The 20,998-nt window shown below is 35.7% G+C and overlaps 1 protein-coding gene across 1 annotated transcript in view; it reads right to left on the bottom strand.

The window, feature by feature from the left end:
- The window catches only part of ERC2 (ELKS/RAB6-interacting/CAST family member 2), a 283,355-nt gene that overhangs the window by 145,465 nt on the left and 116,892 nt on the right, over positions 1–20,998 (bottom strand). Inside the window, exon 8 of the mRNA XM_041425936.1 lies at positions 3,365–3,502. Within this exon, the coding sequence (XP_041281870.1) occupies positions 3,365–3,502 (138 nt within the window). The remainder of the gene's footprint in view (positions 1–3,364; positions 3,503–20,998) is intronic.

Raw genomic sequence — 20,998 nt, 5'->3', positions numbered from 1 at the left:
GGTGATGATCTTTACCATCCTTCCAATCTAAACTTATGACACTAAATAACTGCAGGTTTATTCCTAATAACAAACAATTTAAATTCTTAATACTTTGAATATTAATATTACGATGCCAGCCTCCATAATGTAGAATACTTTAATAATCATAAACATTCAGATTCCACCGGGTTATATTGAGAATTAATTTTTTACCAATTCCTTCTTGAAGATTTATTTACCCAAATGATTTTTTTCATCTACAACAAATTAAACACAACACTATTTCATCTTTTTAATGAACAGTATATTTTTTTCTCAGTCAATCACAAAAGAAGACTAATTTATCTGTCAGCTGCATAAGGCTAGATGTCAAAACCGTGTTAAAAGGCCCTAATAAACCATGTTTTGCTTGAGTAACAGCTAACTTGCAGAAATCCCAACAATGTGTTCTTGTTTCAGTCTTGTTTTCATTGGGCAGCTTTCCTTATGCACTAATCTGGGACCTCACAGGTCTAATCTATTTGCACTTTATCACAGAAGCAGGAACTGAATTGCCCCAGCATATAGCTCCATTATCAGACATACTCCATTGCTTATCTGCTGTATGCTGCTACAGTAGGACCAACTTTATAAATATCAGCTTCATGAAAGCAACCTCTTGAGCTGCTTTGGGCCAGTCCAAGAGCTGAGATATTCTTTGAAAAGTTTCTTGTTATAACATCAAGGCAGCTGATAGCACTTTGCATAGTCTGATTTTCAAACTTTTTTTTCTTTTTTAATTGGAATGTAATCCTTATTGTTGTTGTTACAAATTTTCAGTGCTTCGGGGTGGCTCTGAAATTAGGGATAAATAGTTGAATGAAGATCTTCTGCAGCTTAATTCCAAAATGAACTCAAATGTGACTGAAGTTGATTTGTTCCTGATTCCTGACAAGAGGAAAAATCACACCAGCAATATCATCAGAAAAATACTAAGATTAAAAGACGGAAAATTTGACCTTGTTTTATTATAGCTACATTAATTTCTCATTTAGCCTTCCCAAGATACCTAATCACTAAATAGGAAAGAAAATCAAGAGACAGACACTTGGAAAAATCTATTTTTATAAGGAATAAGCAAACACGTTTTCTAATTCAGAGCCAAAATCTTAATCTATGTATTTTCAAGAAAGCTGCAGGAAAACATTTGAGTTTTGGACTTTAAAAACAGCTTTATAATTCATTAATATCATATGATCATGTTTTAATTTTTTTCTTCCTATAGATGCTAAGAAAAGCAATTCAGTCAGATTCCAGTAACTTGTGGTCAGCTAAACTTGTATGAATAAATTTTATTTCTGTTTTAAAAGAGCTTCCCATGACAGTCTCAAAGAATTTTATTCACTATCTTTTAATTAAAATTCTAAAAACTATTGAATGGACAAAGAATTAACATAATGTAAAAAACAGCCTAATCTCAGAGTACAAACACAAAATTACTTAGTTGACAAGTAGGTCTGATACAATTTCTAGAAAGAAAAACAAAGGATGCAAACAATGCATTTCCATGGAAATGGAAACCAGGTATTCTTAAATGAAAACATCATCCTTTCTTGACAGCATTACATACTGAACTGATAAAAGTACTTATATTGATGCACTTGTTAGTAAACAACTCACTAAAGGTTCCTGTTCTGTCCCATTTGGACAAACCTCTATCCCATATTTCTCCCAGTATTCCAGTGGAAATATTTAATAACTATTGATAAGGTCTGTAGGTCTGAAGAATGCTACTGCATAAGTACTGAGAGCAGTCAGGAGGAATTGAGAAGCTGGAGAAAGGAATGAGGCACATGTGTAAACAGAGACTGTCAAAGTATTTAGCTGCCAGAAGACAGAAAAAAGCCAGGTGTAATTGTCCATTTGGAATTTCTAGAGGATGGCTACTAGCTTCTTTCAGTGTGTAAGTTCATCCCAGAAATCACCCTTGACTTCAAAAAATCTGCCCTTCCTAGAGTGGCCTTCAAGGGACTTATAATGGAAAAGAAATTGAGGGTGATTTCCCTGTACAACAATCAAAATCCTGCAGAGATTTACCTTGGAAACCTTCTCATTGTGGCTCATGCTCTCAGATCAAGCACCCCATTGTTCAAACCCTAATTGAATCCTAACTCAGCAGTGTTGCTTTACCTCCTACTCCTATGCAAGTCTCCACTGTGACAGTCACTCTGCTTCCCAAATGACTGGTTTAAAAAACCCTCAGCTGCCTCTACAGGCATTTTGGGAAAGTGACTAATCCAGAAAAGATAGTTTACAAGGAGAGAAAACAGATTAAAAAGTACTTTCTGCCTATTTTTTATTAACACGCTGTGAAATTCATGAACACTGTGTCCAGATTACCAGTGAAAGATTACAGAAATGTGTAATTTTACTGTATAACTAAATGCTTATCCACTTGAATCAATACCAAGAACAACTTTTTTTCACTGTTGTTGACCAAGCAAATGCTAGGAAATCAATTAAACACACAAGAAATAAAAAAATCTGACATTAACAGTGTATGTGTCAGTGCCAACACCACAGCAGCATTTTCAAGTCATATGCAGTCATAAATACCTTCATAGGATTACACGCTGCAGAATGGCACATATTACTTTAGTGTTCACATTTAAGTAGTATATATTAAGATCTGTGAGCTGAGAAATGTGGGTATTTGTACTAATTTTTTTGGCATATAAATTCACTTGCACTACCTCGTACTCAAAGCGAACTGAAAGAAGAAACCTGACCTCACTGAAACTGGTAGGAATGTTGCCACTAATTTAAACAGTTCAGATTTATCCCTTCTCCTAGGTATTTTCAAATTAAAGGCAGAGAGTTTGTAAAGGAAAAAAAAAAAAAAAGGAATGCTTAATATTTTTTTTAATGAAACAGTTTCCCTGAAAAAAGAAGTGTAGGAAGCCAGTAGTGCTCACAGCAAGCCAAGGTAACAGTTGGTACAGCCACTTGCTCTTGGCCCCTGCTTAATGGGCCAAAGAACAGGATAATCAAGATCACAAAGACAGAAAAATGCCCCAAACTCTACCTTCTTTAAGTCTGGTGACCAATGCCTTTCAGTTCTTTCAGGGACTAATCACTCACCTCATTGGCTAAGGCAAAATCTCCCGTGTCCTGGGCCATTTTCTCCATAAGCACCCAAAGGACATCACTCCTTGCCCTCCAAGTTCTGTGTCAGTTCATCCCCTGACAGTCATTCCTGCTCATCCTACCAGAACAAGCCACCTGCTCCCCTGACAAGGCCCCTAGCCTTTGGGAGAGATGTGAGGCCAACTCAGAAGCACATTTTCTGCACACACTTCACCCACAAGAGCAGCACATGAAGGTTTTCATGAGAAAACATTACCTTTTCTGACAGAGCTTCCTCTAAGGTTGCCAGTGCTGTGTCTGTATTACTGGAATCCGTCTGCAGCGACTTCACTCTGTCTTTCAGATTAGTTAGCTGCTTGTCTTTGTCCCTAAGTTGCTCCTGTAGATTTTCAATCTGTAAATAAAAACATTACAATAATCATCAACCTTGTCATAACGTTCCAAGAGGGACTTGGGTGCTGAGTGCATACACATCACATATATGGTACACTTTTCAATCTGTAAATAAAAACATTACAATAATCATCAACCTTGTCATAACCAAGAGGGGACTTGGGTGCTGAGTGCACACACATCACATATATGATACATGTGCCTCGTTACACTGCCAGCTTTGTAACTGCTATGCCACCAACAGTTTTAAACTTCGGTCCTTTCCATCTTGATTTCTTTTGCTGAAGTATAATTTTCCAATAAAATAAAGGGAAAATCTCACTGCAGTCAGGTATTTTATTATTTAACTATTTGCTGATATTAATCACTCTCGTTTAAGGTACTGCGTTATCTCAGTAATTCAAAGTATGTCTGGAATTACCCCTTCAGATTATTCTAGTTCAATAAGAAGGACCAAGAAAGGGTGAGGCAAACCAATTTGAGTGAGCCTTAAAATGAGGAAGAAGAAAGATTATATCCTGCCTATCTAAAAATCTCTTCCATGATGCCTTGCCGTAAGGAAAACTAAGCTGGGCAGAGATGAGGATGTTTATTCTTAAAAAAGTCAAACTCAAAAACAACCAAACAAAAAAATCTCCAGGGGCACCACTTGCATTCACTTTCTTCACCTCCATGAAAATTTAAACATGTCACTCTATTTTGGATATTTTAACTTCTTTAAATAAAACTGGTTCCTCATCTAGAAAGTATTTGAACATATTGCTCAAGTAGCTGTAAGCACACTGTCACGATTTATAGAGGTTAATTCAGGAAGAGTTAAATCACAAAGGTTTTGCACAACAAGTTGTCCACAAAGCAATGTGGACTTTGGAAGTAAATGTGAATAAAAGCACTCAGCTTCTGATTGTGATGGCAATCCCCTTCTGTGGCTGTAAGGCACTGTGACCTCTGGGCAGAATGCGGGGGGAGTGTAATGTCAGATGTGTAAAATTTCAGTAATTGTCTGTTGGAAGAATCCCTCTCACTCCATCCTGCACTCTCCGTGCCACTCATTATTATGCACCAACTGGCACAAACCCAAGATTTGTTACTTAAGACTTCACACAAATAAATAGTAACAAGAAAATTAACTGGTCTGTTATTTTAGTATGCCACTTCAGATAATATACGAAAATATGCCAAAATCCATGAAGTATCATTTGTTCAAAATGGGTTTTAAATACATTGTCAACATTAGACAAATTATTATTGTCAACAGATATTCAAATTCTTACTTTCATCAGTGATTTTTTCAGTTTGATCACATTCTCTTGCTACTGAAATTAATTCAGTTTTCCTTTTAATTTTATAAAGTAATTTTTTTTCACATAGCCAACATTTCCATTTAAAGCAACTCAGATTTTAACAGAAGCAGAAGCTTTTACAATGACTTTAAAGATTTCCTTACAAATGTGAAGGTGAATTCAATACATGTGCAGCTCTGCAGAAGTCAACAGTTACATCAATAAAAATTTGATCTCCATATGCAAGAACGTACCACCATAATCAAATACACTTCAATTTGGGGCACACCTTGGGAAAAATTCTCCTCCTACTACATTATACAAGTGTGGGAGAAAAAATCCTGAAGTTTTGACATCATATATATCTACAATTAACAAGTCATAAAATCCACAGTACAGCTGTGTGCCCTGAATAAAGTGTGTTTTCAAAAAATTAAATTTTAAAATAAGTTAAATAAAAATTAAAACAAAATTTGAAAGTAAATTTGGAGGAGCACAATTCAATTAGAAATTCTCTATAGTATGTCAAATAGAATTCTTGTACTTTTTTTCTTTTTCCTTTTTGTTTTTTTAATATATACATTGCTTGGTATATCAGATTACTGCTATGAGCCAAAGATTCCACTTGCTGTGTAAACTATAAAATACTAAGGAATATATAGAAAGGTCTTTTTGGGAAGACCTGACATAGAATAGCTTACTCTTGTGAATGACCTCTTGCAATATTTTTCTTCGTGTGTATATTTTATACAGATACAGAAACATGATACACGTGTTAATGAGTTAAGAACTTTTTATTTTATGGCATCTGTATTAGTCACATCTAAAATTACATTAACTGGCATTCAGAGGACTGCACACTATGTTTCTTTCTTTATTTCATCCAAGTATTAATGATTCCAACAACTACCTCATGACACCCTGTGGAATACTTAAGCAATTGCACATTTCAGCTTCACCAAAACGAATTCTCAAGTAAAAGGGAAATAAAACAGGAGTGAATATTGATTACATGTTCTTTGAAACAAAGTTAAGATCTGGTCCTTTACTATCATCAGCTTGACCTACCAATTCTAGGCACCCTAAATTAAAGTACTTATTTCCTATGCACAGTGCTTATCTGAATTCCACAGCATTTACACGATTTCCTTCCTCTTAAAACTAATTGAAAATATGAGCCAACCCTTAACCAAGAAAACATGTTCTAAAATTATTCAGCATTTACAAAATTCTTTCCTCAGAGGTAAAAGAGAACAGGCAGCAAATTAAAAACATCCCCATTGAATCACAACTGCTTTAAAATAAGTCACTCAATACATATTCCATAGATAAAATAAGAGGAAAGGATCTAATTATTCTTCTATTTGTGCTATATAAACCTGAAGGAAAAACTTTGATGGGAACAGGACCACACTGGGCTATACTAAAGCAGAATCAGTACCACAGAGTATTTGTTCTTTGGGATGGGCACAGGATTAGCCAAGACCTACTGATGCAGACAAGACTTTATGACCAGTTAATCACAGAGTTCTCTCAACAAGATTACAGGAGACAAAGAGATTGAGAGGTCTCACATGCTAAAATCTTGGAACGCAAGATATTATTTAGTTCTTACTGAGATTTTTAAATCCAGAAACAACAAACCCTCTGGTAACCTCTGTCATCCTCCAACACACACATATATACTTGGGTACAAGCATTTATGTAAGAATACAATTCTATTATTGAATAATGACTTTTGAGCATGCCTGAAATTCAGTTTATGGCAGGGACTGTCAAGACCTCCTTAATCCTCAAGCACTTATTTTTTCTGATAGGAAGTTAGTCACTGTGAAGTTTTGTCAACATTTCTTACCTCTGTAAACTGCTATGTCCCTGTGCCAGGATGAAAAGAAAGTGCTCTATTCTTTCTGCATTTCAAAAAGTGTGTATATTCCCAGGGCTTAACCCAGACTTTATTCCTTCTTTTAAAACAATACCCTTACAGATAAATGTCTTTCCTATGAGGCATCCTGTCAATAAACCTCAAGTGCTAATCTTGTCACCTTTTGGCGACAGTCTCAGGAATGCTTATTAAATACTCAAGGGATTAAATTAAATCTCACCCACAGACAGGCTTTCAAAGTCTCCAGTAACCTAAGTTCTCAAAAGAAAACTCCCTTCATTGTCAAAATTAAGGTACTGTACTAAGGAACTTGCAAGAAAATTATATAATCAAAGAAAATGTTCCATGCTGTAATAATTTGCCTTCAGAGATATGCATTAAAGTATAAGAGAATTTAAGAACCTGGAAGAGAGCAATTATCTAAGACTTCTTGGTCCTAGCTAAAAAAAGCATAAAGCCATACATTTACACTTAGCAGCAAGTACTTCCCTCTCTTCTCTGTATTTGAGTTTTCAATAACTCGGACAACACGTATTTTGTAACAATGGGGTTTTTTACTCCAAAAGTTCATTTTGCACTATTCTAAAGTTCTACAGAAGTCTCCGAGATTTTTGTCATATTGAAGTGCAGACCAAGTCAATTCCAGTGAAGTAGATCAATAACATAAGTTTAGTTTTATATAAATTTAAAATTGAAACCTAGAAAACAAAATTTTTGTATGTATCATTTGCATTAATTACAAAAAAAAAGTCTTTGTATTTTAAGAAATTGAATCCTACCAAACAATTTTCCAAGTACTCTTAGAGTCTACTCTAAACTTCTTTCTTCTAAAGAAAAGGGGATTTAATAAGCAGCATTCATCCAACATGAGCATTATCTATGACTACTTTAAAACTCAGTATTCATTTTCAGACTTTAGCTTCTGCCTTATAGATAGCAAAAGACAAAAGTAATGTAACTATTAATCAAAACAGAAAAAAACAGGCCTAGTTCAAACATAAAACTAAATGGCTACTTACACACAATTTATTTTTATTAGTAAGACTCATGGTAAATGTTCTGGCTCATATGGTCCTTTCCAGAAACATCTCAGGATGTCCCAGAACATGAAACCAGCTTTGGTAGTGACTCAGCAAAACAGATGTCTGCAGACATCCCAACATCTCCTTATGGTGTCTGTGAATGTGTGCATGCTTAATTGTAATGAAACAACCAGAAAAAATGAAATTATTTCACTCTACCATGATTGTAAAAATATTACTGAGTAGTAATAGTAGACTTAATACAGAGGTATAGTTTTGGAGAGCAATATTGACTTTTAGCAATTTTTTTTAACCAAATGGTGTACAATTATTAAATATCTTATCAGGCAAAATATTTGAAAATTAACAGGCTCTACAGCAGCTGTTTCAAGTTTCAGCCTATGGAGTGAGAGAGGAAATTTTCCTTAGAGTCACAATACTTGCTAAATGCAATTCTTAGTTTAAACAGAATTTCCAATAATAAAATGAGCCCATTGAAGGACAAATTCTGCTTCAACAGTTTGACACTGCGGATTGCCTTTGAAAGAGACTGCCCCAAAAGTGCTTCCTCAACCTGTGCCAGTAATGTTCACTTTTTCTTTCTTTTAAGCAGGTAGATGGAAAAACATTAACTAGGAATATTTTTTCAGAAGTAAAATATCACATGCTTTTAGATTGCAAAAATTAAAATAAATGCTATGTCAAAAAATTGTCCTATAATACAAAACTCCTTAAAATATTATAAAATAGGGGGTTGCTGCTTGCAGTTGAATATGTTCATCTGGAAATGTAACTGGAAAAAAACTTGTTAATCTTATAATGACATGATAAAATACTCTTGGATTCCATAAGCAGATCCAATATCCACTAAAGTGCTTGATTATGAATAACACTTCTTCCTGATAGCTGCCTATTGTGTAATGTGTTCTCAATTTAAAATATTTCCAAAGTGTCTTCCTATTACTACCTTGCAAATTTATATTTTACAAATTGAAGTAATACAGCAGCATTTTAGTTACTTCAGATTACTTCAGTAATCATGGTTCAATAGTACTTTTTAGCTTTATATTCTTGTGTTATTTTGCCCCACGAGGCTTTCTTCGACACCAGAGGCTCTAGACAGCCCAAAGCATATGTCCAGCTCAGTCCTACTGGATTACCAAATCACAGACAGTAAAGGTACTTTTAAAGCTGTCCACAAATATTACATAGCCCTTTGGGTTACGTAAAAGCACATCTCCAGCCATGGATATGCTGTGTGCCCATGGAGAAAGCAGTCTCGGGCTGAGTAGGTCTGCAAGGTTTCCACAAGACGTGACTGGTGTGTCTGCAGACTTTGTACCTCAAGCTGCCTTCAGGAGCAGCTCAAAGTGCCCCAGCAGAGCTGCAAAGGGACTGTCCCAAAGGAGCAGCTGGAGCAGGCACTGCCCACACTTCAACCCTCACTCCAGCCCCACGACAAGGGAGCAGGGCAGTGCCATGAGCTGCTCATCACCCGCTGCCACCTTCCAACCTAATCCCAGCAGGAAGAAAATAATCCTTCCCAATTTTGCTCTACTTGACGAGTTTAAAAAACAGAAATATAGGTAAGACCAGAATAGGAAACCAGAACAAAAAAAAAGGTAATCAGAGGATTTTTCCTGATGTACATTTGCACTGCTTCCCCCCAGTGTTACAGCAATTCAATACAACACATGTTCTACTTTAAACTCATATTTTTGCTGTTAAGATCACACAGCTGATCAGATTAATACTGGGATTTGAAAACTTAATTTTATGGCTGATCATTACTTTTATATCTATATTCTATACAGGTATAACCACTATATTCTCTATATTCATTTACATTATCAACCACATGATGGTTCCTATTTTGTTCAATGCACAACCATCATCTTCCTTTTTCCTTTGGCTGCTGATTTTTACATGCAAAAAATGTTGTCTCTAGAGAAGTAGCAAGTGCTTTGGGCCAGAAGGATGTTAGGAAAAGTGTTTAAGCAAAATAAGGCTTCAAATTCTAACTGCTGTCTAATTGAACAGTAAAGCTGCAGTAGCAACCAAACATAAAGAAAATACAAGGCAAAAAAGAAAAAAAAAAGCAAGTTTACACAGATGCTGATATGTGGATATGAGAATTTTCACTGAATTAACTGAAAAAAATAGAACAAGCAAAAAGAAGGGAAAGGCATAAAATGAAGTATGATGAAGTAATTAACACTGACAGCAGAATCACAGCTGTGTGGCTCAGCCACCTGAACAGCACTGAGTTGCTTTTCTATAGTATCTTACTAAAAATGTCACATTTTCTTACAACAAATCTCTGTCCTAAAGAGTAAGCAACAGAGGAATAGAGGAGTATTTTAAGAGCTAGAAGACATTCTTGCTCTAAACAGTTTAGTCCCATATGTTCACTCTGACTATCCATTCATTTGATAGTCTACTCAACACATCCACCACAGTACAGTCATAAAGCTGCAAATGCAGAAAAGTTATATTAATGAAGACATGAAATTTACATTGATATCAAGCTTCTCAACAGCTGTTACACAGTAATTAAACTTTCCCAGAGTATGGTAAGGAAAGTAAGTCAGTATGTGGTAGAATTCAAAGATATACTCACAAAATATTTCCCATGTCATTATTGGTTCTGCATGATTCAGTTTGTTAAATGCATCAACTGAGGATTAGAGAAATCTCAGGGGAAATAGCACAGTACAGAAGCATGAAGTATTATTACAGTATATTAAAAAATACAGTAGGATTTGAACTTGACCTAAATATAAAATACATATACCAAATAATTTTGAAGAGAGGGAAAAAATATATAAGAAGGAAAAGAATCTATCAACTGTTGATCAGCAGGGAAAAATGTATGTCATTTACTGGGATATCCAGTAATATTCTCTGGTCAGTACCTATACATGTGACTTTTTAAAAATTGTCTTTATTTCATTATTAGAAACATCAATCTACTGTCTCATGTACACATGGAAACTGAGAGCCTCCTATTGCATCAATAAATAGAAGCAAGTGCAACTAAAACTGGAGATCAAAAGTGATAACTAGCTTTTCCTCTTCTTCTTCCAAAACAAGCATGTATGTTTGTTTTATTGTGCAGCCACCGAAGGAAAGAATTCATCCACTTTTACTTACTGTAAGATTCTTGATCCTTCCATATTACAGGATTCAAAGTACAGGTACAGGAAGGATTCAGAGGAATCAACAAGCATTAAGTAAAAAGAGGTGTGCGCTGAGTTTTCATACAGAGAGCAGAAGAAAACTCCCCCAGGGCTGCTTAGGGAAGAGCTCTGCCCTCAAGTCAGCTGATACTTTTACAGGGCTATAAAAGCAGGTCAGTGGGCAAACAAGCCAAGAGAGGAGAAGGCTGTCACACAGAAAGGAGCTCCTGGACTCAAAGCTTGGCTTCTGTTGCCAGACTCAAGCTGAGAAAGAGCTGGAACTTAACGCTAAAATTAACCTTCACCAGGAAGCTAGCCAAAAGAAGCCTGGGCTGATAATATCCACTTGTGTATCTGGAAATACTCAGTCTCTGTCTCCTTCTCCTCAGGGGCCAATAAATTCTCTGAACAAAACAGCTTGACTCTTGGACTCTTCTAAGCAGGACTCACAATCTTGTGAGACATCCATTGAAAAGCTTTTGCTCTCATTATATGTATTTACTGTGATGTAATTCAGAATGCAATAGGTATTTTCCAGATAGTAAATACAGAAATTCAAAAACTAACACATAATTCCATTTATGAGAAGAGGATGCAGACATTCATTTTTAAGCTAATGCTTCTTATAAAGTCTGTCTGTATATATGAGGCCAGATTTTCAAGCTGGGTTGGTTGGGTACCTACATCTCACAATATTTTATGCGTTACAAGATGATTACTGAATTTTTTTTGAAGTCTAGGCCAATTAGCACACTGAGAGCACCTGAACTACTAGTCAAAGTTAACCATGAAAAATACTACCCTTCTGCTGCTTGAAAACATCTGGTGATATTTTACTCATGGCCAGTTTTGTACTATTTGCTATATATCCCTATAAAATAGGCTACATTGGCTTACACAAAAAGTTTTAATGACGACTTTGCATGAAAAACTATTGCACTATGTCATATGCCAGTGAGAGAAGTACATCTACTTGAATATACTGTCATGTAAATTCACATGGAGGAAAAGAAGAAAGCTGCTTCGGCATTCTTATACTTTTAATACAGATCACTGAATGCAATTTTCAGTCATTCCTATACAATATCTTGTAATTCCTACTATGTCTGTATCAGTTGGGAAGACCTGGGGGCCTCTGTCCAGACTGAAAAGTTACAGCACATCTCATATAAAAGTTAACAGATGGTGAGAAGAGAGAGGCGGCTGACAAGTTGTACAGACAAGTGTTGGGCAACAGGGAACACTGAAAATGAAAGCTACAAAAGAAATAGAGTAGGAATAGGCACCTCAAGAGGCTGCAGAAAGAGAGCAGAAGCCAGTCTGACAGTAGCTTGGGAAGGTTTCCAGAGCAATGAACACAGAGAAATCAAAAGGCTGGACAAGAACAGGGAGTAACAAAAGGTGTATGGTGTGTGCTGTGCTTGAAAATACAGAAATACAGAAATGGAAATAGATGTAATAGAAAAGGAAAAACAACATAAGCTGTGAAATAGATGACCAGTCTGTTCTGAAAGCAGATTTCGTTTGGATATCCAAAGTATTAGAAGAAAAACATTAAAAAGCGTATTACCTTACTGTAAATTATTTCACTTTATAACATGTTGTTAAAAGAAATACAGTTATTAAAGAGCAATATAGTCATTTTATATCCTTAGGAAAATTATTAAGATAGGAAAACAGAGACACATCCAGAAAAAAATATTTCCATTACAGAAAAGAGCCATAACTTTGAGTTCTGAATAACAGGCAGAAACCTTACAAACTGCTTCATTTCAAAGTGAAAAGGCTGAGCAGGTTGTGATGTGGAAAGGCTTGAAGCCTGACTTAATCCCTAGAGAAAAAAAAATGTTTTAATTCACTGTAAGAATCTCCTGCAAATCCTGCTTGTGGGCAGGGGAACATACTGTAATACCCTAAGATCCTTTCCAGGACTGCCTATGTTCCCCAGCAATGAAAAACCTATGATAATTCAATTTCCTTTCCCATTTGAAGGCTATCCAATCACTTAATAGATGACCTTGTCAATCTGATTTCATGCTACTCATTTGCTAAGATTTACACTGTCCAAAATAATTTATCCTCATTTGTGATATTTATACCTTCAGAATGTTAAAATAAAAAACTAAGCTCTACTGACTTTAGACAGACACCCAAACCCGACAGGTTTTGGCCATTCTTCTTGTCTGACACTCCCACATTTCCATCCTTCTTCTGACCACGAGATGTCTGAAATCACACATGGTTTTTCAGGTGGGATGACACAAAAGTCATTTAGAGAGCACTTATCATCTTTTGCTCCACTACCCATTATTTCTGCAGACAGAATATTGGCAATTTTCACTACCACATCCCATTTGAAACACTTTTCAAAACTGTATTAATCATTGCCTTCAGCCTCCTGGCATTAACACTCCAAAATTTCTTTTTGGTCTAGTCATCATCTCCTTTTCTTCATCTGCATTCAAAGGTGGATGGGGTTTTTCTTCCCTAATGAAAACAGTGAAGAATATTTTCTAAATGAAAATGCTGAATAAAGTTATACATGAGATAAAAGTCATTCTCACTCCAAATAAGTCCCTCTCATCTTAACTGCAGTTTTTTGGGGGTTTTTTGATCGCTCTTCAATCAACTTCAATATTTTTTTTTATTACCTAAAGTATTTTTTTAACTTGTATTCTTGCTCTCTTGGATTTTTTTTTCCATATTCAATGCAGAATTATGATTTGTAATAAAATATTTCAAATCTAGAAAGTCACTGCTCCACTGAAATACCATATACTTGATATTAGCAATCCAGTTAAGGAACAGACACCAAATTTAAACTCTATCATAATTTGCAGTATCCCAGTTTTTCTTGCCTATTTTTCATATTTTAGTTTATGCATATGTGCACTGTAATACTTTAAAAATATCTGTTTTATTTTTACTAACACCACTGTATATTTCTATTGATGGCTTAAGGTTACTCTTTAAATCACCAGCCTGAGTGAAAGAAAAGAATACCTTTATTTCCTTTCCTGGAAAGTTTAAAGAGATATTTAATGTGCTTTGTAAGGTTTGAATTTGAAACTCAATACATTTCCCATTTAAACAACTCCTGTAGTTTTGATTCCAATGCAAAGCTATAAAAGATACAAGAGTCTAGACAAAAGCAAAATAAATGCACATTCAAACATCATCACACTGTTTCAAAGGCAAAGGACAGTGTAACTCAGATCACACACAATTCCAAAAATAGCAAATGCCTAATTCCAATGTGCTACAATTAATGCTACCAGAAGATCTGGCCCTTAATTTCATTATAACCATAATTTTGTATCTCCTTATATGAACATTTTCACAACATCCCTTTAACACAGAGCTGTGTGACAATATTAAACATATTTGGTACAAAGACTTCAAAAGTACAGACAGATAACTCATTCAACAGATTGTGTTAGTTTTACTTGATCGTTTCAGAGAAATCCCAGGATACATTCATTAATGGAGAAACTTTCAGATATGTGTACTGCTCCTAATTTGAAACAATTAATTAATTGCATAGAACTTGTAAATAACAGATATTTCACACCTGAAGGGAAAAACATTGCAAGTATGGTCTTTAAAACTGCTCAATCCTATTTAGTCCTCAATTAAGTATCTCTTTCCACATTCTTACAAATTTTCTGGACATTTCCTATATTCTCTATTTTCCAATTTTCATATAAAATATTCTGCTTAATGATTTAATACATCATCAACAGAGGAAAAGTGTAAAATTTTACACTACTTTATTCTCAAATTAAGGCATAAAGGGGCAGAAGTGTTGAAAAGGGGGGATGGATGCCCTAAAAATTGAAATTAATTTTAGATTAATTTTTTTTTAAATTGTAATAGCAGAAAAAAATTACATTGAAAGTAAAAATAACAGCCCTGTTCCCTCACTGCTATAAATAATGGATATAGGAATTTAATACAGCTATGTTTATTTCTACTATAAGAACACCCTGGCCTTCAAAATTGCATTTAAAACATTGTAATGGAGAATCCAGTTTCACATGGTATCATTTTATATGAGTTTCCTGAAGTACCAGTGGTAAAAAGCAGGCAAAAACCCCAGAGCAGCAAAGCTGAAATGGTTAGGCAGCAATTAATCAGAAATAATAATATTCTTCCAATTGGAAAGTTTCCCCTTAGCTCCTTGGTTACAGAAACCAGCTATATTCATATATGAGACAGTGGAATACATGAAAGGAAAGCTTTTGCAGAAGGATAACAGATCCCTGCCCCCTTATTTAGAGATGTCTTTTCTAAATCATTCTAAATTAACATATGGTCAATGTACATAGGTTTAGACCCATTAAGAGTTGAAGTGTTCAAAAGGTTCATCAGAGAACTCAGATTCTTGTTACTATGAGATGTAATTTAATATTCTCACTATAGCTGCACCAAAGACAATGCACATATTGAGTTTCACCATTAGTTACTGCAGGCCAGGCACAGTCTTTAGACATATAAACTATCAAAGCACCACTAAACTTAAACTGAAATGTTAAACGCATCAACTTGGACGTCTTTAATCAACATCTGCTGAACAGTTTAGTTTCTCTATAGCAGCAAAGGTAAGTCAGCAATGCTTTTATGGAAATGTCTGAATAGGAAGTAATCTGTAATCTGATATGGTTTTGTGTTTAAGATAGTTTGCTTTTGGTATGAAAAATGTCCTTTAAAAAGTAAAATGATTGAATTTCCTTTATCTTGTATTGCCTCAAAACCAGCTGGCTGGTATGTGAAATTTAGCCTCACTCTAATACCATCAACTACACAAAAATAAAGCAAATTTTTTTTTTTTTTTTAAATTACACCTATGACAAATACAAAATTTAGCCTCACTCTAATACCATCAACTACACAAAAATAAAGCTATTTTTTTTAAATTGCACCTATGACAAATACTTTTCTGTCTGAATCAGTTTTCATTAGGACTTTGATGCCTACAGTTTGTTAATCAATTTAGCCATCCTTATCCATTTTGCTTCCTTCCGTTTTTTTTAATTTATTGTAAAGGCTTTGATGAAAGGATCTATGAAGAACATTCATTGTCCCTTTTGCAACTACAGGAAAATCCTGAAGATGCATTTGAAGGTAACCTGCTGCTGCAATGTCAGTGACACTGACATACCATACCAAAATATGTCCTTTTTTTCCATCTGATTTATGTTTTTTGCTGGACAGACCTGCTGCTGCAATGTCAGTGACACTGACATACTATACCAAAATATGTTCTTTTTTTCCTCTGATTTATGTTTTTTGCTGGACAATGAGAAGTTTCAGCAGCTGTCAGATGCAGCTCTCTCCCACTGAGCTTCATGCTCACTCTGTGAGCCAAGTGCCCCTCTGCATGGAGGGGTTTGACAGACACTGGATAAAACCCTCACAAGAGGGGTGAGTGAGGAGCTTGAAGTTAAGAACAAGGACTTGGAAGTCCTTTAGAGATGATGTCTGTATCAATGTGTTACAGGCTGTATCAATATATTACACAGATTGACTATCTCTGTACTTCTGCAATCATTAGAATTATTACCAATCTCTGTACTTCTGCAAGCATTAGAATTATTACCAATCTATGTCAGGCTTTCTCTTCAAGAACATGCACTTAATTTTAACTGTAAAATTCTCCAAAAAATTTGAGCATCACTTAGCAGTGAAGCTACAATAGCCTGACAACAACTCCATTTTCAGTGTCTCCCAGGCAGATGCTACTGACAGTTTGGATTGAATGATGCTACAAGTTCAATGCTACAGAACAGTCAGAGACAGAAAAGAGCTACCTGTCCATGGATGTATCTTCTTCCCTCAAATCCCCTCCTTGGGGATTTGAGGGAATTTATAAGGATTCATGGAAGGTGTTGCAATCCAAAAATTTCAAGACAGACAATGAATTATATTACATTTCATAAATTGATGGTACATAGAAATCAGTAACAGTTAAAGAGTGCAAACAATGAGCCTGGATGAACACAAGAAGATGCATGCAAGAAATTATTGTAAATCTAATTATTTTAAATCTAACACAAGACAAGCTCCCAAGGACAGCTTACAGAGGTGACCTCTTTTGCAACTAAATTAACAAACTCCTGTTTTCTATTACTGTATTGTAATTCTATACTTGAAGTTTTTTCCCATATGATCAGCTGTTTACTATCCTCCCAACATTCAAAGAATCTCAAAAATCATGGATTTATATTAAATAAACATTCAAATCAAACTATTTATGGTTCCCATGAAAGCCACAACAAAATCTCAGACTTAAACATGAATGAAGAATTTGGGGTAGGACACAGCAGGTACTTCACTCAAATTTAAATAATGCTTTAACACCCTCCCAATCCTGTCAACAAGCATTAAGATGAAAACTTGACAGATTCCTGTGGACCTTTAGCAGTTTCTCCCTCAAGATCAGTGGAAGGCTCTACAGAGAGCAGCATGCAGAGGTTCCCATGGTGTACAGTCACTTTGGCATGGGGTTAAGCACAGAGCAATAAAAGACTCTGTGCCTTTCTGGGGACATTAATGCCGATTTCTGCTGTCAAATTAAGGTCTCTCTTAGGCAATAAATATAGTGAGCCTGATTTTCTCCCTGATAAGTAAGGAGGGTTGCAGGCATAATTACCTTTAGCAAATTTACTGCAGATTTATTCTTAAGTGAACGGTAAATAAGCCAAATATTTCTGTCATATATGAAAGATTACACAGTGTTATGCCATTTTTATTTTTTACTTCCCAAGAATTGCTTTACCCCCTCCTCTTTGTTTCACTTTGATCTTAGCTCTGTGCTGGCTGGGCGTTAAAAATTAAAGTCAGGTGTGTTAGAAGGAAGTGAATTAGATTCAGATTCCATTCTAAAGTTGGACTTATTCTACTCATATTCAAACATACCACTGCTGATTCTCCCACCAAGAAATACATACTGCTTGGCAACAAGAAAATTATCAAAGCAATCTGACCAAATTGGCACCACTAGCTCCAGCCACATCTGGTAACAATAATATGAAGGGAGAAGTATGAAGATAACAATTCTCATTTATTGTTACCGTTAAACTTATCTGCATGCATATTCCTGAGTCTTTGAACTTTGTGATTTCATAAAGCCAGTAACAGCTCCACTCAAAGGTGAAGGGTGGTGCTTCTCCAAATGTGACTAAATACCCAGTTTACTGAGGTATTTGAGCCTCTAGTCCAGAGTGCTCAGTCAGAGGAACAGCAATGGAATACCACCAGGAAAGCACAACTGCCAACATCAAGGAGCTCCAGCAACGTGTAAATTGGGGTGTTGATTCTATGCCAATGGACGACTAGAGTTTTAATATACTACAAAAATGCTAAAACCCAAGTGCTAATGCATAACCCTGCTTTTTATATTTAGTAGGAAATGTTTCTTTTTCACTCCCAGATATAATAAACTTGGACATACACTAGGTAAAGCTGCAGATCAAGAGTAACTGCCTACCCTAGCAAGTAGGTGAACAAGGGCAGTGGGATCTATTTATTTCAGGATTAGGCAAGGATGGTTTATCCTGATTAATAAGTTAGTCAGTCACTGTATTGCTGAATATTTTACACATCAAAATATAAAAAAATAAATCTCAGATGAAATCATACATAAAATGCATCATTTCTGAATCACTTCAGATTTAAAACTGTCTTCTCATAATACTGCATATAATTAACAAGCTGGTTCATTTATTTTCCTAAGGAACATTTCATAAAATTATGATTTGAGATGTGCCAATCCCTGTGAATCCCCCTCATCAACGTCTGTCCGTCGCTGAAGGTGAGAAGCCACCCATCCTCCTTCCTCCCTGGCACAAATCACTCACCTGGAGCATGGACCTTGAAAGTTTCCAAGAAAAACATCAGCATGTAATAAGACATACAAGCCTTTTGGGCTTGTGCAATACTATGTTCCACTCACTGCTTCTTGGGGGATCTGATTTTGTGTCATTTCAATGAGTTGTCAAAGATTCAGTGCTAAACTGCTGGCAGGTACAAAACCAGCTAAATCTGTCATGTTGAGACAGTGGGGAAATAGCCAGGCTGCCACTCAAAGATGCAGTTCCAAGAGCAGGGAATTACATAAATACACCCTCAGTCAGCAGCTAAAACTTCTAAGTGAGTCATGACCGCAGGATACCTCTATGTAAAATTATTCTATTACACTTATAAAGCTTTCCCTTATAATATTTAATTCAAATTAGTAGACTTCGATTACATTTTTTGGAGAGAAATTTCATTTCTTCCAAGAAAAATATTTTTCTCCTAAACAATTCTGATTTTCCCTGATTCTTTTTCAGGTATATAGGCAGCCATCAATTTCCCTAAATAATTCTTTTATGGTCTACTGAACGTCCAAAATATGACAACTTGCCTTTTGCCCAGTCACACTACACATAACTGAGCTCTTTCACACTTTAAAAGAAACTTCCCCCAACTCTATTAAATAGAAAATATTACTCTTCACACGGCTTAAAATTCCTAGCATGGGAGTTGGCTGTTTTCTCAGCATGAATAAAACTTAATATCATATTTAAAGCTAATGTTGTTAATTAGTATTGACATTTCAGAGCTGAAGGGCAGCTTCTTTCCCCCCCAGCAGCACTGGTGTCACACCAGCAGTGTGAAACCCTTATGTAAGTGCCTCATTAGGCTCAGACACACTCAGCAGATGACTCTCTGTGTGTGGGATCACTTGTGTATGCTACAAACCTGAAGGTTCAACCACCCCATTCTCTTCATCATCTAAGGAATCCTCTCAAAACCAGCTAGCATAACTTGATCTACAATAACTTATTATTGTAGAGTGCACAATTGCAGTCAGTATTTCTTCTTACTTGAGAGTCTTGAGACTTACAATACACCTGATATTAAAAAAATTACCATGTTTACAGAACTGTCATCACGTGAAAGTTTTTAAATTTTGTAATCTCATCAAACTCTGTTTGAGGAATTTGGTGATTTTCTCCTACAGAGGTAAGTGCTTATTTTCAAATAGGCCAGTAAGCAGAAGTGTGTAATCCACCTCTTCTCCTTTTGAAGTGCAGGCTTGAAAAAGAACAGCAGCAGCAAGCAGGTCACGGAGAACAGAGAGGAGGAGAACAACAAAATTCTGGACTTCTAGCCTCAGTGGGTTCCAAATTCATTGGAAAGGACAGTCCATTCAAGCAAAGCCTGGAAAAGTTTATAACGATCCTGAATTTCAATGTGCAAGGACCTAGACTCATAACAATGGTTTTAGACTGGATGAACATCCAGGTTGGCTTCACTAAGTGAACGTACATTGGGTCACATATTTCTAGTGATCTTTTATAAACTGTAAAAACTTAGTAACATAATGTGTTACAAACATGGGAAATTAAGTGAAAGAAAAATGAAAATGATGCCTGCTTCTGATCTAAATTACATTGCTCTCAGTGTCTCTGTGCACAGGTTGAGAGCATCCCAAGAGTTGCTCTGGGTAGGCTTGAGGGGGATTTGTGGTTACCCCGCAGTCCCAAAGTTGCATTTGATTGTGCAGAATCCCTGAGGACACATTTTTCTGATAATGTATTTGGATCAGTAACACCACCACCCTGGATGAACAATTGACTGTATTTAATTCAATTTCACTTTCAGACTGTTCTGAAAAGCATACCATGATTTGGCAAAGCTACAAGCCTTAGCAGCCAACAAAGTACAATTTTCTAATGCTCGGTACACTGAACACTGTACTCTTAATGGACATACACTATTAAAGATTCAATTCTTAAATAATACAAAAGTTAATAGTCACCACTGCAGTTTTGTAACATCAAAACTTTTATCCTACACCAGAAAGACTTCCTAATTTTATTTTTTTCAACATCTAATTCTATGGTCAGAACATTGCTCTATCTTGCAGAACAACTCATTCAGAATTTATCATCTGACTCCAGAAATACGAGATGTCTGATTTGTGATTGTAAAATGCCAGTTCACATAGCAGCCTATTTACAGTGTTCTGATAGAATTTGACACAGTCAATAGAAAATGTCCTTTGTCATGCCCTGACCCCTTCCTGGGAATGAAAACATGCTGCCAGCTGATTAAACTGTGGGGAAAAAAAAAATATTC

The sequence above is a fragment of the Onychostruthus taczanowskii genome, unplaced genomic scaffold (assembly GCF_017590055.1).
Source record: "Onychostruthus taczanowskii isolate IOZ18803 unplaced genomic scaffold, ASM1759005v1 scaffold9, whole genome shotgun sequence".
Taxonomy (NCBI): Eukaryota; Metazoa; Chordata; class Aves; order Passeriformes; family Passeridae; genus Onychostruthus; species Onychostruthus taczanowskii.
Note: the sequence above shows the minus strand (reverse complement) of the source record. Positions and strands in the feature narration are given on the sequence as shown.